The 25,895-nt window shown below is 38.9% G+C and overlaps 1 protein-coding gene across 3 annotated transcripts; it reads left to right on the forward strand.

The window, feature by feature from the left end:
• Window positions 1–25,051, forward strand: CHRNA5 (cholinergic receptor nicotinic alpha 5 subunit). Of its 3 annotated transcripts, XM_043922020.1 has the most exons (7): window positions 47–70; window positions 209–260; window positions 12,554–12,705; window positions 17,001–17,045; window positions 18,682–18,791; window positions 20,687–21,518; window positions 24,636–24,833. In XM_043922020.1, the coding sequence occupies exons 4-7, from the start codon at window positions 17,019–17,021 to the stop codon at window positions 24,795–24,797; spliced, it is 1,131 nt and encodes a 376-aa protein (XP_043777955.1). In that variant the 5' UTR covers window positions 47–70; window positions 209–260; window positions 12,554–12,705; window positions 17,001–17,018; the 3' UTR covers window positions 24,798–24,833. The 3 variants fall into 3 exon arrangements, with proteins under 3 accessions (XP_043777954.1, XP_043777957.1, XP_043777955.1); XM_043922019.1 differs by having other exon boundaries at window positions 1–260; window positions 24,636–25,051; XM_043922022.1 differs by lacking the exon at window positions 20,687–21,518 and having other exon boundaries at window positions 1–260; window positions 24,636–24,755.
• The last annotated feature ends 844 nt before the right edge of the window (window positions 25,052–25,895 follow it).

The following is a 25,895-nucleotide window of genomic DNA, read 5'->3' on the forward strand; positions in this document are numbered from 1 at the left end:
AGCGGAGCACCGGGTCTGCTGCAGCTGCTGGCACTTGGCTCCAGCCCACACTCCCCGTTCGGTTCCTCGGGTCCGCGTTCCCCGCGCGACCGTCGTGTGGCGGCTCCCTGCGTTGACGCACGGGTCCCGGGCGATGGCTGCGCGGGGGTGGGGGCGCTGGGTCCTCGGCCTCGGGCCCCTCATGCTCCACTTCTTCCTCCCTTTCCAGCTGGCCGCAGGGCGCTGGGATTCGGAGGGCGCGGGGGGCGGCGTGCGCCGAGGTGAGCCTGGGCGGCGGAGGGCGGTGTCGGGCGTTCGCTTCGGTCGGAGCGGGCCACTGGGCTCAGGGCGGCCGGAGTGCGCCTGGCGGGGACCGCGGCCGGGGCAGCTCCACGCCGGTAGCCGGAGAGCCGCGAGGTTGCGGCCGGCACAGAAATCCTTGTTCCTGAGGGCGGTTATATTCTTCTCCTGGGGGCTTGGAGTAAGGTGTGTTTGAGTAATGTGTGTTGAGTAATGCTCAGATGTGTTTATTTAAATGTAGAGAAAAGCCACTTTGACTTTTGTTCCATGACTCTCATCACTCTGGGTGACTTAGTATATATATATATATACTTTGATACAACTTTTTCAATAAAAGATGCCCTCGTTATCCATCAGGGCTTTACTTTCTTGGTTTCAACTGGGTTTCCCACGTTGTTACTTTATTCTCAGACGAGTATGGATGCTCCTTCATACTTGCCTGTGAATAAAGGGAGATCGAACACCCCACTGTGAATAAAGTGGGGATGAATAAAGAGGCGAACACGACTGAGCGTTGCGCTCGCACGCACGTCGAGGCTCCTTGGGTTTAATACTAAGGATTTGATCTGATTTGATCTACCGCTTGTCCGTGTCCTCCTGCCTAACTTGCGCTTTAGCGTTTGAAATCTTTCGTTTTGCGGATGATAAGTGTGAGTTGTTTAAGACTGGGGAACGGACTTACCTGGCTGCAGGGCTGTTTGCATCCTAAGTTCTTCCTTAACATCTTGGAATAGAGTTTTTTCTTCTAGCCTTCTCTAGTTCAAAATGTTTTGGACAGGAATAGAAGCAAAATAAAATGCTTAGTACTTTTTCAAATTGAAAGCTTTAGAAAGTTTGTCAGCCCTCTCAATACCGTGAAGAAAAAATACGACCACTTATGGAGCACCTGTGGTGTGATCGCCCGGAGAAGGGAATAGCTAACCCACTCCAGTGTTCTTGCCTTGCGAATTCCATGGACAGGAGCCTGGCAGTCTACAGTCCATGGGGTGGCAGAGTCAGACACGACTGAGCGACTAACGCGCACACGGTGTGATCTAAACAGAAAAGAATTCTTTAAGCAGAAGATAAAAGCTGAAGTTCACTACACCAGTATTTCAGTTTTTATTAGTAAGGAAGCTTTATTTGGGTATAAGCAGAACCTTTTCTTGTCTTTCCTTCCTTAAGGTTTTTAAACTCTGCTTCCTGTTTCTAGGAAGTGGTAATATTGAAGACTAGAATTATTTATTGCAGGATGAGTTGCTTTACAATGACTGTAGAGAAATAAGGTGGAGGATGATTTAAACAAGTAAAATCCTGTTCAAAGGTGTCATAGTTGAACAAAGAAAGGAGTGTGATTTTGGAGCCAGGCAAACCTGAATTCAAATTATGAAGCTTGTGTATCTGGACTTGGACAAGCTTGTCTCAGCTGTCCTCCTCCTTTGAAAAACAGATGATACTGCTTACCTCTGAGTTGTTTTCAGGATTAAATAATACATGTGAGATGCCAGGCACTATGCCTGACACTCTAGAAAATAGTAGTCTCTATGCCTTTTGGTGAAAGTGGATAACTATCCTGTTGTATTATATTTATATATTTTTTTTCTCTTGTCCCACATGAGCGTCTTAAGAACTGTGATCTTATCCTGTGTATCTTTGTATGTCTAAGACCTGGCTTAGAAGCATTAAAGGCTTCCCTCTCTAGCTCTAAAATTCCAAGAAACTGTTGCTTTTAGCAAGTGATCTTTGAAGAGTAGTGTTGAAAAGACGATGGAATTGTACACTTGCTAATTTATATGCTTTTGTGTAAAACTGCAGAAAGTGAAAGTGAAAGTCACTCAGTCATGTCTGACTCTTTGCGACCTCCTATAGTCTGTGGAATTCTCCAGGCCAGAATACTAGAGTACTGGAGTGGGTAGCCATTTCCTCCTCCGGGGGATCTTCCCAACCCAGGGATTGAACCCAGATCTCCTGCTTTGCAGGTGGATTCTTTACCAGCTGAGCCACCACAGAAGCCCCGGGAGTACTCCATTAATTTGCTGTGTTTCCTTGGGCATATTGTTTGACCTTACTGAACCATTTTTTCTCCATCTTTAAAATTAGAAGGTGATAATAGATGCTCAGGTGCTTTAACTCAGATGCTTCCAACCATAATTAATTTTACATTTACATTTTATTGTTTTCATATTCATCCTAGGATCTTAATAACTCTTCCTTGTGGTTTCCTGGGAGCCAGTCTCTAGGAAAAGAAAATGTCTAGTGTGCCAGCTGCCATACTTATTTAGCTGGTGGAAGGTCACAGAGCTATGAAAGATTCTCGGGAGGCAATTTTGTCTGTATTAGAGAGTAGATAATTAACCTAGTACATTAAAATAATATAAACCTTTTAAACTGACCCGACCCTGATTAGGAGAGTGATTTATGGAAATTAGTCATTGGTCAGTTATATTTCTTAGCTGTATAGTTGTGAGACATTTTCAGTGGTTGAAACTTTATTTGTAGTGACTGAGTTCTGTTTCATTCAAAGGGAAATAAAATAATTATTTTGTGGAAAATGAGAGCTATGAAAGATTTTTTTCTCCTCACCTTTAGTCATTTTCATTAACATATTAAGAAGCTAATAAAATACACATATAGTGACTGTCCTCTATTCTTTTGTTATGATTACATCCAAAAGAATGTCGAGATGCCTTATGTAAGGACACAAACTTTTCACACAGTTTAATTGAAATTAAAAATTATTTTTGTTTTCCTGCAAATGCTAAATATGCTCTGAGTTAGACTGAGCACCTGGAAGATAGGATTTTATTTGTGTATCTCCTGGTACATTTCAGATGTATCTGAGTTTGTAAATGTAGCCTGTTGATGGAACTTTAAAAAGGTTTTCAGTCATTTGTCAGAATAGGGTTTTTTTCAACCTATAATCTACAAATTAGATCTAGTAAGTAATTTTTTATAATTAGGATATGTTTTTTAATACAGTAATTTCAGTACAGAACATTTTTCTTCTAATAGTATTGTATTTCTTCCCTAAAAATTGGAATTAAATTCTTTCAGATGTAATTTTAAGTTTATTATTAAATAAACATGTCTTGACAATGAGAGTTGGTGAATACTCCTTTTGGAAAAAAGTTTACAATTTGCATCTATAAAACTGCTCTCCAAAATGGCAAAGGTATGGTTTTATAATGACAATAGGATAGAAGAGATTATTTTTAACGGTCTTTTTCTGCTTGGTGACTAAAATTTTAAATGTTTTGTTTCCACTTTGGGGACGCTTGATATCATTTCTTCTGTGTTTGATTCAGTGACCACATGCTCCTTTCTTCTAAAGGAGAATTATAGTCTTTTGCCAATAAAAATAGGAATTAAATACGAATATTTGAATTCCGACAAAAAGAACAATATAAACTTTTAAAAGTTAATCAGTTATTTTTGGCTCTGCTGGGTCTTCACTGCTGCTCGTGGGCTTTCTCTAGCTGGGGCGAGCAGGGGCTGCTCTCCAGTTGCAGTGCTTCTCGTTGGCGTAGCTTCCAGTCTTCTCCTTGCTGTAGCTTCTTATTGTGGAGCATGGGCTCCAGAGTGTTCGGGCCCAGTGTCATGGCACATGGGCTGAGCCTCACGGCCATGTGGAATCTTCCCAGACCAGGGATCGAACCATGTCCCCTACATTGGCAGGCAGATTCTTAACCACTGGGCCACCACGGAAGTCCAATATGAACTTTTGATATATTTCTTTTTATTTTGTGATCTACAGTGTGTATATGGAATTGGGCAAAACTGGTTTTCCTTTCAGTGTTTCTCAACCTCTGGCTTTGGGGCCAGATATTTGTTTGTCATGGGAGATTGTCCTTTGCCTTGTAGGTTGTTTGGCAGGAACGCTGACTTCTCCCTACAGGGTGCCTGTAGTACCAGCTGAAAAATATCTCCAGATATTGTCAGATGGTTCTTCGGGGACAAAATTGTCTCCCTTTTCCCCAAACCTTGAGAATCACTGCTCTTAGTCTTGTAGACCAGGGCTTCTCAAACTTTAATGTGCACAAGAATCCTCTGGGGATGTTAGAATTGCAGGCACTGATTCAGAGACATGGGCTGAGATTCTGCATTTCTAACAAGCGCCTGGGCAGTGAATGCTACTGGGCAGAGTACCACACATTGAGTAGCAAAGTTGCAGACAGTTTCCCATTCATATAAAGTGGATGGATTCTCAAGAGGGTGCAGTGATAGTAATTATGGAAATAGAGAATTTACAATGAACTGTAGCCCGAACAGGAGAAGACCAGTAGAAAGTAAGCTCCAGTAAATCCATGGCTGATTCATGTCAATGTATGGCAAAAACCACTACAATATTGTAAAGCTATTAGCCTCCAACTAATAAAAATAAATGGGAAAAAAAAAAAAAAAGAAAGTAAGCTCCATCCCACCAGCCTAACAAATAGAGCCATCTTCCCGTTTTCATGTTTCCTCCTAGTCCCCACTACTCATTCATATTTGGACAATCCTAAGGAGGAATTTTGCAAGAGTCTTATCAAGGTCACACAGGCTGTTGTGAGCTGAGGCACCTTCATGTTCTAGTGGGTGTTTTAGTTCATGACACTGTAAATATATTAGCTCATAATACATATTTATTGCCTGTTGAGAGGTTTGTGGTGTCAAATTACGATAGTGAACTCTGCATTTATTCAATCTGATGATGCTTAAACTTTTAAAGTGCAAGTTGTTTCTTTTTGAAAACTATTGACTAGACCTAAATTTAACACTGCCTAAGGTCATTTTCTTACTGCCAGTGTTCTGAGAGTCAGGGCAAGATGTTAAATTAGGTTTACTAAAGCATATCAGTTACAGAGAAATTTTATCCGATAATTCTGTGATAAAAATCAATAGAAAATATAATGAAAATCCTTGAGTGAAAAAAAAACCCCTCTATATTTCATTTATAACACTTAAAATAATGATCAGTAAGCATGCCTACTTGCCACATTGAAAATGTCAGATAATAGTATGCATTTCTTTTCATTTACAAAATCATTGATTATGTTCACTTTTTAATCTCGCTATTGCTTAAAATAGACCTCTTTGGACTGCAGCAGAGAGGATCTTTTGAAAAGTATACAAGACACTTTTCATTAACTTAAAAAAATTACAGGGAGGCTTGTAGGGGAAGATTACTCCAGGAATGTCTTAATTATGAATTGAGGGTATATAATATATATCACTCTTACAAACTTTTTAGATATATTATTTCATTCTATGATGACCTGTAAAGAATAAATGGAAGGCTATTGGCAGTAACCAGCAAAATTTAAAACATGTGTACCCTTGACTCAGCACTTCTACTTCTGAGAGTAGGTGTCATGGACATCCTTGTATTAATACAAGGATTTAACTTGTATGTTAACTACAGCATTTTTTCATTGTAGCATTGTAAGAAATAACCAAAAGCTAACAACAGTATAAATGCCTACCAGTGGTGAGAGCTTACATAAATTATGATACAGCCATAACCCAGACCACTTCGTGTCTTATGACGAATGAAGATGGATGGATGTACATTGACATAGAGAATTGAAAGAAAAAAAGCAAGTCACAGAACTTAAAAAAGAAAACATTTGTTTTTCCTCTGCGTATGTGTGCATTTAAAGATGTCTACACAACAAACTTAAAAGTGGTTAGCCTTGGAGGAAGGGAGATGAGGAGGAGATGGACAATTTCTACTCTTCATGTGCTTTTGGTTGGAATCTTGACAATGATCATACATGACTTTTGTAGTGAAAGTATTGAGAAGAACAGAGACAAATCTGGGTCCTAGTTCTACCTCTGCTGCCTTCTAGCTACTGTTAGACCAGTGATTCTTAAAGATTCTTCTTAAATCTTTAGCATCTGCTACAACTCTGGTATATTAGAGCCTAACATGTGATACCCAGTTTAGTTTATTCGTTCATTCATTCAACAAATGTTGAGTGGCTGCTTCCTGTGTCAGTCTTGGTACTAGAGGCAGAGTAGGAAACTCTGGTGCCTGTCTTCCTGGGGGACATATTTAAGATTAATTTGCATATTTATTTACTTTCATCAGATCATACTATTAAACAGTATGGCTATGCAGAGAACACCCCACAATGTGAAGGGCACTCCCTGCAAATGAGAATATGGCTGCAGCCCTGAAGTCTGACACAGCGTTACGCAACACTATTGAGTTTGGGCTGGATAAATCTTTGTCATAGGGGCTGTCCTGTGCACTACTGGTGGCTCAGATAGAAAAGAATCTGCCTGCAACGTGGGAGACCCAGGTTCGATTCCTGGGTAAAGAAAATGCCCTGGAGATGGATATAGCAACCCACTCCAGTATTCTTGCCTAGAGAATTCTATGGACAGTGGAGCCTGGCAGGCTATAACCCATAGGATCGCAAAGAGTCGTACATGACTAAGTGACTAACAGACACACCATGCCCTACAGGAAGCATCCCTGGCTTCCATCCACTACACACACCACCCCCTCCATGTGACAGTCCAAAACATCACCAAACATTTTCAACATTTTCCAACAGATAGTCTTATTTTTTTTAAGTAAGTTAGAACTTGGGGACATATGAATTTAATACCTAATTACTGGTGCCAAGTATTCAAATCACGGTTTTCAGCTTTGCAGTTTTGAATCCTTTCTTAATCACCACACTAAAATTAAGGATCAAGTTTACATTTCTTTGGAAATATATGTGGTTTCAGTAAGTAACTTAGAAGTGAAACTTTTTTGATAAGTCATTCTTTTAATTTCTCAAACTTGAGACGATACCAGAGTAATGCTACTTGGAGTTACAGATGGATTTGTGAAACCCAAATTTAAATCTCACAGAGTTAATAACAGTATACATATTGTACCTTTTATGTATTCCATTTAGTTTTTTCTGTCATTATATTTTTAACTACTTCAGAAGAATTGTCCATTAATTTTTTGTGTGTTATTCTTGTCCTATTTTTAGTGTGTTTCACTGCTAGGTTCTCTTTGTTTTTCTGAGATATGTGATTCATGTGCTATTAGTAGGTTGGTATTCTAATTATTATTATTAGCTGTAAAGGGTAGAGACTTGAGGAGGGCTTTTCTGTGAACTGTCATTGCAGTGTTGAGAGTGCCCAATGCCACAGATATGTTATTCCTTCATTTTGTTTTTTTTTTTTTTTTGCAAGGTTCCATTATCTATGGTATTCTAGAGGGAGATGATCTTTGTTAGGCTATCAGGAAAGTTTTATGTAGAAATCAGAGCTCTACAGGCAGTGATTGCTTTGTGATAGTACTTTTGGGTGTTTGCCTTTTGAGGTCTATCAGTTATCCTTACTTTAGCAATCATTTATAGGCCGATAAGAAAGACTCTGTGCTGGCACTTATAGGCACAGTTTTACTTAATCCTCACAATAATGTTATTAGGTTGGTATTGTTTTAGACCAGTTTTACAGATGAAAAACCTAATATGCAAAGAAGTTATATTTCCAGGTCAGGCAATAAGTATTAGAAGTTAGATAGAACCCAACTCATGGACTTAAAATCTACTAGTTCTTAGCCAGCATGTTATAATGCCTCTCTTCATATTCAAATCTGAGTAGCACAAGGCCTCTCTATCTTTAAAAAGATGTCTAGTGGGACTCTTTATCCTTAATAGTAAACTTCTGTAGCTCTTGTGACAGTTGCTTTCACACCAAGGATGAAATTCTGAATGACTCAAAATAAATGGAAATTGTCAGATGGTATTAACTTCTTCATCTGTTCATGTATGCATTCAACACACAGACCACCTGCTCTGTGCCAGTATGTTGTTAGGACCTGGGGTTGTTGTTCAGTCGCTCAGTCATGTCTGACTCTTTGCAACTCCATGGACTGCATCACACCAGGCTTCCCTGTCCTTCACCACCTCCTGGAATTTGCCCAAACTCATGTCCATTGATTTGGTGATGCCATCCAGCCATCTCATCCTCTATCAGCCCCTTCTCCTCCTGCCTTCAATCTTTCCTAGCATTAGGGTCTTTTCCAATCAACTGGCTCTTCGCACCATCTGGCCAAAATATTGGAGCTTCAGCTTCAGTATCAATCCTTCCTTTTCCTGAATATTCAGGACTGATTTGCTTTAGGATTGACTGGTTTGACCTCCTTGCTGTCCAGGAGACTCTCAAGAGTCTTCCCCAGCACCACAGTTCAAAGTCATCAGTTCTTTGGTACTCAGCCTTTTTTATTGTCCAGCTCTCACATTTGTACATGACTACTAGAAAAACCATAGCTTTAAGGGTCCCAATTTCTCCACATTTTAACCAAAAACATGTTATTATCTGTGTTACTTATTATAGCCATCTTAGTGGGTATGACATGGTATCTCATGGCTAAAGGTTTTGAAAATCTTTTCGTGTAATTATTGGCCTTTCGGTCACTTGCTTCTTGGAGGAAAAGCAATGACAAACCTAGACAGCATATTAAAAAGCAGAGACATTACTTTGCCAACAAAGGTCCGTCTAGTCAAAGCTATGGTTTTTCCAGTAGTCATGTATGGATGTGAGAGTTGGACTACAAAGAAACCTGAGTGCTGAAGAAGTGACTCTTGAGAGTCCCTTGGACTGCAAGGAGATCAAACCAGTCAATCCTAAAGCAAATCAATCTTGAATATTTATTGGAAGGACTGATGCTGAAGCTGAAACTCCAATACTTTGGCCACCTGATGCGAAGAACTGACTCATTGGAAAAGACCCTGATGCTGGGAAAGATTGAAGGCAGGAAGAGAAAGGGACGACAGAGGATGAGATGGTTAGATGGCATCACTGACTTGATGGACATGAGTTTGAGCAAGCTCAAAGAGTTGGTGATGGACAGGGAAGTCTGGTGTGCTACAGTTCATGGGGTCGCAAAGAATCAGACACAACTGAGCGACTGGACTGAACTGAACTATCTGTTTTTAAATCGATTAGGTTATTGAGTCTTTTATTATTCAAGTCCCTTGTCAGATGCATAATTTGCAAATTATTTCTCCTGGTTCTCTCTTTAAGTAGTAAGGGAAGAAAAGCTACTCTTAAGTTACTACTGTGATCGGCACTGAGTATAATATTGTAGGAACGCCAAACTAAAGAAATGATTCCTGCATTCCAGGACATTGGTTTCCTGGAGACCCACGACTTACGTGACATAATTGAAAAATAGTGCAGAGCAATACAGTAAGTCCCTTACATATGAACCTTCAAGTTGTGAGTTTTTAAGATGTGAACGTGCCCCTGTATGCCAGCCGTTGTACTGTACTACTATATTTTTCAAGGTACTGTACTTTAAGATGAAAATTATTTTATTTTTTGCGTTTGTTTCTTATGTATTATTTGTGTGCAAAGTACTATAAACCTATTCAGTACAGCATTATTCAGCTGTGTTAGTTGGATATCTAGGCTAACTTTGTTGGACTTAACGAACAAATTTGACTTAGGAATACACCCTCAGAACAGAACTCATTCATATGTAGGGTACTTTCTGTATAGTAATTACCCCAGGATTCTTAGGAACCTAGGTTGAAAGTGACTGATTTAAAGTATTTGAGTAGGATGAGCAAATGTTAATTATTCACAACAAATTTTTAAAAATAATTTTTTAGTTTGATTCAGTTTCTTTAGAATTTAGCTTATATAGTATCACATTTTCTGAATCAGTCCTTACTACTAGATGGTAAATGTGGTGGATTTTCCTGTCTTTGAGTACTAGTGTATTTCCAGCATTTGGCATAGTGCCTGATACAAGGCGTTTTCTGTTAAATGTTTGTTGTATGAATGAGCAAACACTGGTGGGGCTTGAGTTCTCAGGGGATACAACCTTAAACCTCTTTTCCAGTTGTCATGAGGTAGAAGAAGTTAATGTGGAAAGAGGAAGAGGCTAAGGAGAGCTGAGCTCTGCCACTGATGAGCTCTGTAGCACTGGCCTTTCTGGTCAATATCCTCATTTGTTACGTAAGGGAATGTGTTGGCTCATCTCCTTCTTAATATTTTGGGGTTTATGAGCAGTATAAACTGAAAACATTTAGAACCAGATAAAGAAACATGGCCTCTAAGTAAAATTTGAGTGCACCATTAAGTTTTTGTGCAAAAATACCATGGGCCTTTGCACCTATCATTTCTGTAACACTGTACTAGGAAAATGTTGTTTCTAGTATTGGATGTACTAAGATGGTATTCACAAGGTAGTATCTTAAGGGTTCTCATTAAGTAGAATGATTATCCTTTTATTTATTTATACCCTATCTACTTTCTTTCAAACAAAATTTGAGGTGGCAATTCGAGTTGGTATTTTTTTTCCCCTAAAACAAAGTTTCCTTAGATGCTATTAAAAAACATTTTTCTTTCTTTCTTTTTTTTTTTTAGTACCTACTGTATAGCACAGGGAACTATACTCAATATCTTGTGATAACTTACAAGGGAAAAGGAACTTCCCTCAACAGCATTTCTGGACACAAACCTGATGGTTCTGAAAAGTCTCTCAGAAATTCAGTGCCTGGCATAGATGTTTTCACTATACACATGATACACACAACCATCCAATATTTAACCAATCCCATCAGAGTGTTATCTCTGTCTTTTAAACAACCTTAAACTTTTGGTGTTTCAGAGACTATAACATTTTAAAATAGAATTAGAATAGGAGAAACTGGTCAATAATGCTATTTTAACTGGAACCTCTGAAATTAATAGCTTTTAAACATTACAGAGAATGACTCCTTGGTGTATGATATTCTAATTGAATTGTAATAGTTCCAATACTCTGCATTTCAGCAGAAGGAGACTTTTACGGAGGCATGGCACAAACTCTTATGGTATTTATAGGTTAAATCAAATATCTTAAATAGCCTAGGGAAGCAAGACATAGTGAGGACTAAGCTGCTGTATTAATTAAGGAATAGGCAGTGAGAGAAAATCAGGGGATGGATTTCCTCTAGCTAGAATAACTAGATACTTTTTAATAGCTCCATATGGAAAACATGGTCTCTCATAATAAAAAAAAGAGATTTTGTGAAAGTGCTAATTTTCTGTCAAATCATTTTTTCATGTTAGAGAAAGACCAACACTAGCTACTCTAAATCTGTAATATATACTTTATGATAAATAAGCCATTGACATTTTGTTTTAAATAAGTGTTTTTTCTTTGTAAAATCATGAGTTTTGAGTAAATGTCATCCTTGAGTTTCACAGATTCCACATTTCCTAACAGAGACTCCAGTGTCCATAAAACACTAAAAACCCATTTCTTTAAAGAGACTTATTTAAACTCAGTAGAAGTGTAAACATTACTATGATCCATAAATCTAATTAATCTTTGGCTATGACATCTCAAACTTTTAAAATTTTGTCTTTTTTTTTTAAGTCTTGAACCCTAAGGTAATTGTATACAAATGTGTAGCAAAGATATGACAAAGCTGAATAATTTACTCAATATTTATGTGTTCGTATATATTAAATGCATGTAAATTAAAGCATGCAGTTCATGGGCTCTCAAGGAGTTGGATACGACATAGTGACTAACAACAAGAACAAATTAAAGCATGTTTATTTTATACTTATGCTGCATGCTAAGTCGCTCAGTCGTATCTGACTCTTGGCAACCCAGTGGACTGTAGCCTGCCAGGCTCCTTTGTCTATGGGTTTCTGCAGGCAAGAATACTGGAGTGGGTTGCCATTTCCTTTTCCAGAGGATCTTCCAGACTCAGGGATTGAACATGTCTCTTATGTCTTCTGCATTGGCAGGTGGGTTCTTTACCACTAGCACCAGTTGACCAATAAATTTTAATACATGTTTTCTAGATTTGGAATTTTATGACAAGCAACCCCCCAGCCCTGGTAATTTAAAAGCTTTTGTTACTTAGATTTTAAATTACTCTGTATTAAGTACTGAGTGTTTCTTATGGAACTCAGCATATTTCCATGTGAATAATCTGATTTAACTAAGAAATATATCTGAACCAGAGTGTCCCTCATGGATCACAAACATTTGTATTAATATTTTGTATTCAAATCTCCTATGTCAATAGCTTAAATAATACTTTCTTCTTGTTATTCAGTCTCTCAGTCATGTCCAACTCTTTACGACCCCATGGACTGCAGCTTGCAGACTTCCCTGTCCTTCACTATCTCCCAGAGTTTGCTTAAACTCATGTCCATTGAGTCGATGATGCCATCCAACCATCTCATTCTCTGTTGCCCCCTTTGGTTCATTCGTAATGCTGAACTTTTTAAAAGTCTAGGTGTTTCATGGAAGAGAAGCCAATCCACTAACTTCTAAATATTTGTTGTACAGGGTTAGCTGAACCATCCGTTGTTGCCAAACACGAAGATAATTTGTTTAAGGATTTATTTCAAGACTACGAAAGATGGATTCGTCCTGTAGAACACCTGAATGACAGAATAAAAATAAAGTTTGGCCTTGCAATATCTCAATTAGTGGATGTGGTAGGTGTGCGTATTATTACATATTCATTTCACACAGGTTTATGCAGAGCATCTTGTGCGTGTGGGCATGGTGCCAGGCCACAGAGTTGACAGGGGTGAATGAACATAGCCGTTTTCCTCAAGGAACTCACCAGGGAAAAACAGTGATTACACTACAGACACAGGAATACTGTATGTTTATATAATCTGGTAGAGTTTAGAAATCATTTTATCTCATTTGGTGATTAAAATAGGCCTATTCTTAATAAATTTGAAGTGATTAAATATTTTATATGGAAGTTTCTCTCTAAATGTGTCTTTAAAATATGACCAAAAGATCAAAATTTTAAAAGAAAACATCCAAGAGTTAGTTGTAGATTTTTAGAATCAAAAAGGATATTGCTTCAGTATCACACTTAAAATGTTTCTGAGATCTTTTCATGTGAGATTTACCAGGAAGTAAATTCTCTTCATAAATTTGTTTTTGTTGTCAAGAGATTCTTTCTATTTTAAACTAAAAGGTTCACACTGATTTTCAAATGAGTTTCTTCTTGTTCTGATCATGTTAATCAATAATTATTTCCCTATTGTGTTTTCAGAATAGTTGACAAGTGTGTGTGTGTGTATGTATATATGTATAACATAAGTGTGCCTTTATTTTCTGATTAGAGAAGCAATGCATGGTTTTTGGGAAGAGTTTAGAAAGTTGAAAGAAATACAAATAAGAAAATAAAAATTGACTGTAATCCTACCACCCAGAGGTGACCACTGGTAATGTTTTGTTGTATTTCTTGCCAGTTTTTTCTTTATGAGTATGTTATAAAATTGTGATATTATTTTAGATATAATTTTGATTACTGCTTTTCCCCCTACTGTTACATGATGAACATTTTCTTATTACATAATCTTCAAATGTAATTTTTAATGGCTATATTTCATTTATATTTCATTTTAAACATTCTTCTATAATAGCAGAAGCTTTTGTAAAATTTTTCCCGATTTTCCCTATTATTAATGCCAATGATGAATATATTTGTGCATAGGCAAGGAAGGTGGTGAATCGAAAGATATACATTTTTTGAAGTCTGTTGATTAATATAGGTCACCCCATTGCTTCCAGAAAGATCAATCAATATGGACTCTGTGCTTGATCCTTTGCTGGGCAATCCAGGGAAATTTTAAATATAAATTAAAAATAGGGAAGTAGGGTGTAGTTAATAGGATTTGCTTTCAACCTTTCTTTCCAGTTGGGATTGTTAGCATGTAAATTGAGTAAGTGTATAACACTGAAGTACTAAATTGTGATGTCACAGAAATCTGGGTGTTCAGATCTTGGTCACTGGGACTATCAAAGGTGGCAGGGGACATGAGCTGGCCTCGTGCTAAGCATAGGATCTGACATGCAGAAAAGAAAGAATTTTAATAACAAGGAACAGTGTAATCACAGTGATTACATAAGTGATGCTAAGCCATTCTGTTCAGCGATTTAGATCAGTGGTCTTGACTGGACGGTAGAGGAGGTGACAAGTGATATCTGGGGGCCGCTGTGTGCGCCTGCCATTGCTTCTGTTTGGAGAACTTTCCTTCTCAGCACAAGCCATTTTTCCTTCAAGGCCAGATTCATCTGTCAGACTCTGAAATCCAAACTTCTGAAGACAGTCTCTCCTCTGTTCCAGTTAACACTGACTGGCACTCATCTGCTGGCAAGGCCTCCTCACTAAAGCAGAGTGAACTTCAGTCCTTGCGTCTCTTCTAACATTGTGTCTGGCACATAGTAAATGCTGAGTGAATGAGAGATCTGATGGGTAACAGCCATGGTAAAATCAGGACTACAGGAAGATCAATATGACAGAAACACATAGCTTTGAGGAGGGAAAGATTAGAAGCTTGAGAGGCAAGTTAGAAGAGCACATATAAGAAGGAACAGGACTTGACCACTGATTATGGAGGGAGACATCTAGTTCTGAAGCCTGGGTGGTTAGAAGGGTAATAACCAATTGGAAAGTAGATCTTGGTTGTTATGGAGGTAGGACAGAGAAGATGATGGGTTTGCTTTTGCTACGAGGTCATTGTTGTGCATTGAAAATAAAATGTTGGCGAGGCCCCTGGAAGGTCAAGTCTGGCTCTGAAGTGAGAGACACGGCTGAGGATGGCATTTTGGAATTACCGGCCTGGGGGAGATTGTTAAAAACTTTGAATTGGTGCGTTTTTAAAGCAGAGAGAGCAGGAGCCTGATCCTTCAAGAACATTCATAGAAAGTGGGTGGGTTAGCCAAGCAGAGAAGTTGGGGAAGGGTGTCTTCTTAAGAGAAGAGCCCAGAAAATGTACAGTCAGTGACAATGGGAGGGTAGGAGGACTGGGGTCAAGGAAGATGAGGGCCAAGGGTCCTGGACTGGAAGTTTCACTGAATTGCTTCTCAGCAGGTTTATGTTCCCTTCTAATCACTGAAGTCTGCCCTGCAACCTTGTGGTCACGTTTAGTGGTTCTCGAAGTTTCCTCAGATTCCTATTCCATTGTGTTCTTGCTCTCTTTTAAAAACCTCAGTGTTGGCTTGTTTGTTTTGATTTTATTTTTATGGTCAGGTTAAAATAAACCTATTACCCCTAAAACTTTTCTGCTTTGCTTATGAGTGTTAACATTTCATTTATTTGTGGTTTCCTCCTGAGTGTCATCTTACATTTTTCTTTACTCAGTTGCATCCTCCACTGTGTTAAACACATGATAGATGCTCGAAGAGACACTTGAGATTGAAATAAGCTATATCCCCTGAGTCAATGGCTAATTTCACATCTTTGGAGCCAGTTGTGAATTTATGGATTATTCTTTTATCTATGTTACTGTTGAAGATACTAAGTACTGACTAGGTCCTAGCTCACAGTGTAAAATCGATATGTGTTCACATTTTCTAGGGAAATGGTATATAATTTTCATCAGAGTCTCACAGATGACCTACTGGCATGCAGCATGCTCTTTATGTGTTTACCAAAACTCCCCTAATTTTTGATGCCTCTGTTTAGAACATATGCCTAAAAGGCATATTCTAATAGAGGGCTCAGCAATTATTCTGGATGGTGTGTGACATTGGGGGTGGACAGTAGAGCTGGTGGTGTAGGGTTTAAATTTAGGAGTTTTGAGTTCTAGAGTAGATTTAACCACAAACTGGTGGTGTGATTTTAAGCAAGTTTCCACTGGGCCAGTTTCCATGTTTGCAAAATGAAGGGATTATGATAGATAAAATCTCTAGTTCCTTTCCAGCTCTAATATTTTAATCAAGGAAAATTGCTCATTGGAAAACACACCATAAGCGGGATGGCCATGCTGTTGCCTAGGACCCATTCTTTCCATGTAGGGACTAACAGCTGCCTTTGTCCCTAGGAGTGTGCTTTTTTCTGGCTTCCTCCTTTCTCCTAGGTCATTCATGTATTGTCTGGATGGGATAGGCAATGGGGACCCTCCAGTCACCTAAGCTATTTATACCCCATCCTCTCTCCCCCACTGTAGGGACTGCCTTGGCTTCTGTGGGTCTCTGTGCTCTGAGCATTGTATCCTATCCAAGGTCCATTTGTGGTTGATGACCATGATGATCTTTTAGTGGTGCAGTTGGCTCCATGATATTTCAGTAAAATTTAATGGAAGAGCTGCCACTTTAATTAGGCCTTGAAAATTCAGTGAAGGACTGATGTAAGCAAAGATGAGACAGCAGGAAGGTGTAAGCAGCAAGGACCCCTGGTTCTCTAGAAAAGTCGGATGTAGAAGCTTTATGAAGTTAACATCCAAGGCTCTGACCTCCACACTTTTTCTACATAACAACTTGATAGGTTGACATTTGTGCCTTCACAGAAGCAAATGACAAGTTATAGCCCCTCAAGAATGCATACATTGTATCTCACCAATTGTAGGATGTACGTTTTCCCACATTTTAGTACTTTTGAAATCAAGATGTCTTATAATTAATGGCAGCTTACAATTCATTTTTCTTTCTTCCTTAGTGCTAAGTACATAAAACAATGCTGTGCTTCTTAGATTGCATCTTAGATTTGAGGAAATGTAGTCATTGAGACTATTAATGTTAAATGGGAAAATGCCAATGGTAGCCTTTATGGCAGGCTATTTGAAATACAGAGTATGTTGGAAGGAATATTGTGAGATTACGCTGGAAAAAAAAGATCCTGCTTTTCTACAGAACCAGATTGATGAACAGAATGTCATTTTCTATAGAGAGGAGTGCTTATATAAAAACTGATAAAATTCTTACTTAAAGAATTATCATTTCTGTAATTGAAATAATCAGCCTTTAAAAATTTTTTATTTTATAGGATGAGAAAAATCAGTTAATGACAACCAATGTCTGGTTGAAACAGGTATGTATCGAATTCGAAGGGCCATGTGACAGTTGACTGCTGCCATTGTTTTTACAGAGTTTATAGCACAGAAGGGACATGAATATTTAGTCTTGGTGGACAGGCAGGAGGCAGAAAGGTGAGGTAGATGGAGCTTTGTATTCATGCAGTTAATACTGAGTGCCTGGCATTTGGCAGGCACTGTTCTGGGCACTGGGGAAACAGCAGTGAACAAAACAAAAGTCTAGCCCTCAAGGAACTTCATTCCAATGGAGGGGAGTGGGATAAATAGGAAGTTGTATATAGTACCTTTCAAGCTGATAAGCTTGGAGAAAAATACTGAGAAGGCAGACAGGAAGTCTTGGGGAGTGGGCTTTTAAATAGGATGGGCAGGAGAAGTGCCACTGAGAAGGTAAGATTTGAACAAAGACTTGAAGCAAGCCATGCAAGTATCTGGGGGGGGCGGGGGGAGTGTCCAGGCAGAGGGACACAAACATGCAAAGGCCCTGAGGTTGGAGAGTGCCTGGTGTGTTTAGGGAGTAGCAAAGAAGCCAGCTGGCTAGGGGTGAGTGGCCATGGAGACGGGAGTGGGAGATGAGGTCAGTGAAGCTACCAGAGGCATATGGGTACTTCTAGCATAGGTTATGAGTAGTGGTTCCTAGGCCACTGTAGGATTTTGGTTTTTACTCTGAGATGGGAGCAGGCAAGAATGTAATGATTTATTTTTATTTTCATAGTCCCTTTTATATAAGGGGGTTTTTCTTTTTGTTTCTGAACTGTCATATGTGCCCAGCTGCTATTGAGCACTTCCCTTTGTTTGTTCTTTATTACCCCTGATTTTATTTATTTTTAATTGCACTGGGTCTTCATTATTGAGCACAGGCTTTCTCTAGTTGCAGAGAGCGGGGGCTACTCTTCGTTGTGGTGCACAGACTTATTGTGGTGGCATCTCTTGTTGTGGAGCATGGGCTCTGGGGCACAGGGGCTTCAGTGGGTATGGTGCCTGGGCTTAGTTGCCCTGCAGAATGTGAAATCTTTCAAGACCAGGGATGGAACCCATGTCCCCTGCGTTGGTAGGTGGATTCTTAACCACTGGATTGCCAGGGAAGTCCTGTCCCTGGTTTTTAATACTTACTACCAGTTCCCTAACCCCAAACTCCTTAAAGGCATATGTGCTTTCCTTGGGGTGCAAGTCTTGACCTGATCACAGAATTATTACTATGTAGAGGTGGGACGGTGTATTTAACTATGTGGAATGTGTCATAAGTCCATCTGCTCTTTGCATGGTCTAGTCCAGCCAAGTCAATGACAAAACAGCTAGAAAAGAGAACGTTTTCCTTGAACCTGGACCTTAGGTGCTCATGGCTGCAGCTCCTGGGTATGGTTAGCTGGTAGCAGAAGAGGTGTTGAGCAGAGCCATGAACGCACACAGCTCTGGGCCTCACCTGTGTCTCAGGAGGGCCATGGTTACAGCCACCGCAGAGGGGACAGGGCTGTCCCCCAGTGCCCATAAGAAGGACTTGAAGGTGAGTTTTCTCTACTGGGAGTAGAGGTGACTTCGTGTCTAAAATAGCTGAGTTTGGCAAAGAAAGTAGAGTTTTCACTGGTTTTGGCTATTGCTTTTATTGAAATTGATTCCGATTTCTTTGTTTTAAAGGAATGGATAGATGTGAAATTAAGATGGAACCCTGATGACTACGGTGGAATAAAACTTATACGTGTCCCTTCAAACTCTCTCTGGATTCCAGATATCGTTTTGTTTGATAAGTAAGTTATAGTCAAAATACCATTTTATGTTTTCTTAAGAAAGCAGTTGTGTTACTATTTGGCACCAGTATTTTTTTTATTCCCCTTGAAAATTGTTTGCTATATATAAAGTCCCATGACATCTTGTGTTCTTTTGTTTTGTTAACCTACAAATATGTTCTGTGGATCCTCTCCATTTTTCTTGTGTATTATTTTCTGATCATAAAAGTGTTCTTGGATTTTAAAAATTTGTAATCCATTTGGGAAGTCCAGAAAGGTATAAAGAAGTTGGGGGAAATACAATCAGTCCTGTTAACCCACCACATGGAGACAACCACAACTACTGGCTTACATGTATAGTGAACTTATTCTGTGCCTGGCAATGTGCTCAGTGCCTTATGTGCTTTATTCACCTGATTCTCAAGATAACCTCATGAACTAGGTATGATTACATTTATTTGCCAGATGAGAAAATGGAGGCCAAGGGTAGTTATGTTTTGTCTAAGATCACAGCTCACGTGTGGTGGTGGGGGTGGAGGTATTCACAGTAAGACAGCCTGGCATCCCATTTACCTCCTATTTTCAAGCCTACATATTTTCTGACTTCCTTCCAGATTTTTTGGTATTATTTTTTTCAATAGTTAAGGCCATACTTTATGTTTAAATGTGCATCCTTTTAATTTTGCTTAGACATTGTAATTTTTGTGATTTTTGATAATTTTGAAAATTATGTTGTCATAATTTTCCCACGGTGAGGAATGTTGGGTTGATTATTAGCTCATATTAATGAGTATTCTACCTAAATGTGTTTCGATTATGGTTTTTTACTTAGGGGAGAGGGTATTTCTAGATGCCAGTTTGATTTTTTTCTAGGACCAACCACTCCAGGACGCTGGGGAATTTGTGCTTATCCTAGTGTACTTTATCTTATTTGCAAAAAGGCATTGGCATGAGGACAGAGCAAAGGCTGAGAAAAAAATATTTCTTACTTTTCAAACCTTTACCTCCATGCTTCTCAACACGGAAGGAGTGAACAAAGCTGCAAGGTAGCATGATGCAGCTTCCTGGAGCATCATTTCACTCGAAGTCACTGCAAACAGTTTTATATTTAACATGGATATATCACAGAGGAGTGTGCAAAAGCTACATGAATTTTAACATAGAGAGCAGTATTCCAGAGATAGCTCATGGTGGTGGTGGTGGTGTTTCCTGCTAGACTTCCCCAGTGAGTGAGTTCACGCACTTCGAGAGGGACAGCTGTTTTCCAGGGCTCTGCCCAGCTTGGGACTGTTGTTCTTTCCCCATCACTGTAGGAAGTGTCCAGTATCTGTCATGGAGGGGGACAATCACTGGAGGGAGTGGATCTAGGAATATGGATTCAAGTTCTGGCTCTATGCATGTCCATTGTTATAAATAGCCTAGTTATATTTTGTGTGTACATGCATGCTAAGTCACTTCAGTCATGTCTGACTCTTTGCGACCCCATGGACTGTAGCCCACCAGGCTCCTCTGTCCATGAGATTCTCCAGGCAAGAATACTGGAGTGGGTTGCCATTTCCTTCCCCAGGGGATCTTCCTGACCCAGAGCTCAAACCCACGTCTCTTGTATCTCCTGCATTGGTTCTTTACCATTAGCGCCAATTACCTTTTGTGTGTAATCAAAGTGAAATCATTTCAACTACATGAATCTCAAGATTCTGTAAATACAGATCTCTTGGTCCTGGAGTAGACATGGAAACAGTGGTTTGACTTCAGTAGAGTTAGATATTTAAGGACTCTAGAGTCCCCTACATGTTGCAGGTATATCTCAAGTGTAATAATTTTAAGGATATTCCATGCTATAATATAGGCTTTCTTATGGACACTAGGCTTGTCAAACGCACGCCGGGTTGTTTACTCCCTGCCTTGTATTTCAGTGCAGATGGACGTTTTGAAGGGGCCAGTACCAAAGCCGTTGTCAGGCACGATGGCACGGTGACCTGGGCTCCACCGGCAAACTACAAAAGTTCATGTACCATCGACGTCACATTTTTCCCGTTTGATCTCCAAAACTGTTCCATGAAATTTGGTTCTTGGACTTATGACGGATCACAGGTTGATATAATTTTGGAGGACCAAGAAGTAGACAAGAGAGATTTTTTTGATAATGGAGAATGGGAAATTGTGAGCGCGACAGGGAGCAAAGGGAACAGAACCGACAGCGGCTGCTGGTATCCTTACATCACTTACTCATTCGTAATTAAGCGTCTGCCTCTCTTCTATACCTTGTTCCTCATTATACCCTGCATTGGGCTCTCGTTTTTAACTGTACTTGTCTTCTATCTTCCTTCAAATGAAGGTGAAAAGATTTGTCTCTGCACTTCAGTACTTGTGTCTCTGACTGTCTTCCTTCTTGTTATTGAAGAGATCATACCCTCATCTTCCAAAGTCATACCTCTGATTGGAGAGTACCTGGTGTTTACCATGATTTTTGTGACACTGTCCATCATGGTCACTGTCTTTGCTATCAACATTCATCACCGTTCTTCCTCAACGCACAACGCTATGGCTCCGTGGGTCCGCAAGATATTTCTTCACAAGCTACCAAAACTGCTTTGCATGAGAAGTCACGTAGATAGGTACTTCAGTCAGAAGGAGGAAGCTTGGAGCAGCCGTGGACCCAAATCTTCTAGAAACACACTGGAAGCTGCACTGGATTCCATTCGCTATATCACAAGACACGTCATGAAGGAGAACGATGTCCGTGAGGTCTGTGACCACATGTATTTACAAATGCACGTCTGTTTTGATTCTAAGTCAGGCACCTGGCATGACCCTTAAGACTAAGGATAGATTGAGGGCCAGAGATATTGACAGACTGTTTTGTAAAAGAGTGTTACTAAAATTTCAATGAAAACATCTGCAAAATGTGGCATATACACAAACCTCACATCTCCTTTTCCCCCATTGGCATCTTGGACGACTTTTTTTATTGGAGGATAATTACTTTACAGTATTGTGCCAGTTTCTGCCATACATCAACATGAATCGGCCACAGGTACACATATGTCCCCTTCCTCGTGAATGTCCCTCCCGCCTCCCACCCCATCCCACCCCTCTAGGTTGTCACAGAGCACTGGGTTGAGCTCCGTGGGTCACACGGCAGATTCCCACTGGCTATCTGTTTTACCTATGGTACTGTATATGTTTCCATGCCACTCTGTCAATTCGTCCCACCCTCCCCTTCCCACACCATGTCCATAGTCTGTTCTCTGAGTCTGTGCAGGGATGACTTTTAGCAATGCTGTGTGATTCTGACTCTTCTGTTTTTCTAAGGCATACTTAGCTTTGGCTAACATGATTAACTGTTTCAATTTGATCTTCAGTAACTTTGTTTCTGAATTCTATGGTCATCTGCAGGCACAATTGCATTGTAATTTATCAAAAGTGATTTCAGTTTTTTAATGACTCTAATGTAGGCTTTATAAATACAGCCAAGATATTTTTCTAGAATCCTCTTGTTCACTTACAAGAGAAGGTTAGTGAAATTAACAGCAATAAGGTCTCAGGTGTTATGCATTATACATCAGATACATGTGAGGCTTAGTCTAGTATTTAATAATATGCTTAATTTCTTAAAAACAAAAGTTTACTCCAAACTTTGTTATAGAAAAATAACTCACTGGGTCCTTATTTAATTTTTTAAATGTAAGAATTAAACTATGAATACATTTTATTAATGTGATATTGAACTGGTGTTTTTTCCAAAATATTTCAGTCTTGTCACTATTCTTTATTTCTATTGCATAATATTTTTAAAGGTATGACTCTAATACTATTTTTTATAACTGAATTTACTTTCAATAGTTGCATTAAAATGATATGAATTCTCTCACAGGTAGAGAAAACTAGAGGTTACCAGTGGTGAAAGGGAAAAGGGGGGCAAGACAGGCCAGGGGATGAGAGGTACAGGTTACTATATATTAAAAAGCTATAAGGATATATTGTACAGCACAGGAAATATTTTTTAAAATGTGTATCTTTTTGGCTGTGCTGGGTCTTCTCTACCTTCTCTAGTTTTGGAGAGCAGGGGTGCTCTTTGTTCTGGAGCACAGGCTCCAGGACATGCTGCCTCAGTAGCTGTGGACCATGGGCTTAGTTGCTCCTCAGAAAGTGAATCTTCCTGGACTGGGGATTGAACCCCTGTCCTCTGCATTGGCAGGCGGATTCTTATCCACTGTGCCACCAGAGAAGTCCCTAGATGATATTTTACCGTAACTTAAATGCAGTATAATCTATAAAAAATTTGAATGACTATTGTACACCTGAAACTAATATAATATTGTAAATCAAAAGAAAATAGTACCTAACATAAAACATGTATATGAATTCTAATCTCTAAAACTTTGTTAAATGGAAAAATTTCTAGCAGGTATGGTAAGCAGATGGAATGAATCTAGTAAAATACCAGCTCTCTCCCCCAAAAGGACATTGACATATGTTTCTAATAAACTTTAAAAAAATTTTTATTCAAGTATAGTTGATTTACAATGTTGTATTAATCTATAAACTTTTAATACTTGTGGAACATGAAGTTTCTATTTGGTGTAAGTATCTAGTTAAATTAGTTTATAAGGTGAAGCCATCAAAGGAGTCTTAAAAAATATAGATATTAGATTAATAGTATGGATTGAGATAGGATTTAGTTATTTATTTGGCCAACCAGTGCAGCATGTGGGATCTTAAATCCCCCACCAGGACTCAAACCCACATGCCCTGCATTGGAAGTTCAGAATCTTAACCACTGGACCACCAGGGAAGTCCCTAGACTGTATTTAGTGAATGTCTGCAAAGTGTTGAACAGCAGGGTCAGGGCGCCTTCCATAAGACCAGTAAAGGGGGTTTATTTTCAAGGGAAAAACTTATAAGTAGAGAAGCTGTAGGGTTTTATAATCCTCTAAATTTTATATTATCCTGAAACTTTGGAGCACAGTTCCTATAGAAGACTCCGTGCTTCATAGAGAGCAGGGGCTAAGGAAGCCCATGGTCAAGGGCGTGGCCTGGTGAGTAGGAGCCTCTGGTGCTCAGGGCCTGGTCTCAGCCTGCCCTTTCCTTGAGGTCATTCATACCTGCTGAGCCAGCTCTCTGCTTGGGCTGCAAAAACAGGGAGGGAATGAGCTCTTGGCTGGCAGATCTGAACTCATGGTATTGTTGTTCAGTTGCTAAGTCGTGTCCAACTCTTGGTGACTCCACGGACTGCAGAATGCCAGGCTCCTCTGTCTTCCACTGTCTCCTGGAGTTTGCTCAAATTCATGTCCATTGAGTCAGTGATGCCATCCAAACATCTCATCCTCTGCCATCCCCTTCTCCTTTTGCCTTTAGTCTTTCCCAGCATAAGGGTCTTTTCTAATGAGTTGGCTCTTCCCATCAGGTGGCCAAAGTATTGGAGCTTCAGCTTCAGCATCAGTCCTTCCAATGAATATTCAGGGTTGATTTCCTTTAGGATTGACCGGTTTGATCTGAACTCATGAGCTTAGGTTAAAATGGTCCCTAGGAAATCCAGAGCTAAATAAAGCAAGTGAGGCGAGGAAGAAGATTAACAGCTGTTGAATGTATGTTAATTCTGAACCAACTTTTCATTTGTCATGAGATTAACTTCAGGCTGGATTGTCTTTAAAAATTAAAACAAACACTCCTGGGCCAGAATAATTAATAGAAATAACTATATATAGTAAGAATTTAAAATATTTTTAAAGTTTAAGATATGCAAGTACTATATTTTATTAAAAATCTATCAAAATAAGCCACTTGTATTATAAGTTGACATGTAAATTTACAAATTGTGTCTTAATTATTTAACGTTGGTTTTTGTTTTTTGTGGTACAGGTTGTCGAAGATTGGAAATTCATAGCCCAGGTTCTTGATCGGATGTTTCTGTGGACTTTTCTTCTGGTTTCAGTTGTTGGATCTCTTGGGCTTTTTGTTCCTGTTATCTATAAATGGGCAAATATAATAGTACCAATTCATATTGGAAATGAAAATAAGTGACACTTTCCAAGGGGTTGTAGTAGGAATTTAGTTAAAAGGCACATATTTGTTGTGGCACCTATGAATTATGAAAATGTGAATTGTGTTCAAAATTTGATGCAACCGACATCAGTTTATCTCAATAGATTGCCCATTAAAATATTTAGCTGCATGACTGAAGTAATAACTGAGTGAATAATATTTGATCTTCTAAAAATAACAGCACAAAATATTATCTAAACTGAACTAATAAAAATCTAATGTTTGTATCCTGGCAAATAATTCTACTTTGTAATCAGCAGTGAAGTTCATCTTTGACTGTGCTGGAAAATCCTGTTGTATTTGAAGACTGATTTCATTTGGTAAAGGTACACATTTAAAAACTCTCTCTGTCCTGTATTTACTGCATAACAGCTACAGTATAGTGTTGTTTTAAGTAAGCTGGCTACTTAGTATGATAATGATTGAATATGATGCAGCTTTTTTATAACCAGCATTTTTAAAAAATGAAAACTGGGAATTTGGAATTCCTTTAAGGCTTACTTTATTTTGTAGATGCTTAAACTGAACAATTATTAACTATTTTTACAGCTTACCTTCCATCATGAAGTCACACAATAGACAATTCCTATGGACATGCAGTATAGCATATCCGTAACATTATTTCAGTTCTCTTGTCTACTTTTTCCACAATTAATAGGACCACCTTTTATATAAATTCTGGTAGCATCTTTTGATCCTTGACCTTAGAAGCGTCCACTACAACTAAGTGAATCCCATTTTAAGAACACATCTGTGTATACTAGTAAATTGTTCTGTGAGAAAACCATCTTCTAATATTAAAGGTGATATTCTAATTATGTATAAGCACATTGTTACAATCCTGTGATGTTTCAATTTTACCTCTTTCCTTCCAAAAATTACAGTACAGTAGTAGAATATTAGAGTTTAGATGTAATTTAGACGTAGATTTAGACGTAATCTAGTCTTAGCCTATTACTACTTACTCAGTACAGTATCATGTATCACAGGTAGACAAGTTAAAATTTCATCTCTAAATGTCCCTGATTCAGCTATGACCAGGAAGAAAAAACTGATAGAAATCTTGCATTCAATTTA

This window comes from Cervus elaphus, chromosome 13 (genome assembly GCF_910594005.1).
Source record: "Cervus elaphus chromosome 13, mCerEla1.1, whole genome shotgun sequence".
Lineage (NCBI taxonomy): Eukaryota > Metazoa > Chordata > Mammalia > Artiodactyla > Cervidae > Cervus > Cervus elaphus.

Bases quoted from the DNA above. Each gene is read 5' to 3' on its own strand.
- CHRNA5 (XM_043922019.1), top strand. From the start codon at position 134: ATGGCTGCGCGGGGGTGGGGGCGCTGGGTCCTCGGCCTCGGGCCCCTC. The intron at 261-12,553 runs GTGAGCCTGGGC...TTTGTTGTACAG, and splicing joins GGGGGGCGGCGTGCGCCGAG to GGTTAGCTGAACCATCCGTT. The intron at 12,706-17,000 runs GTAGGTGTGCGT...TTTATTTTATAG, and splicing joins TATCTCAATTAGTGGATGTG to GATGAGAAAAATCAGTTAAT.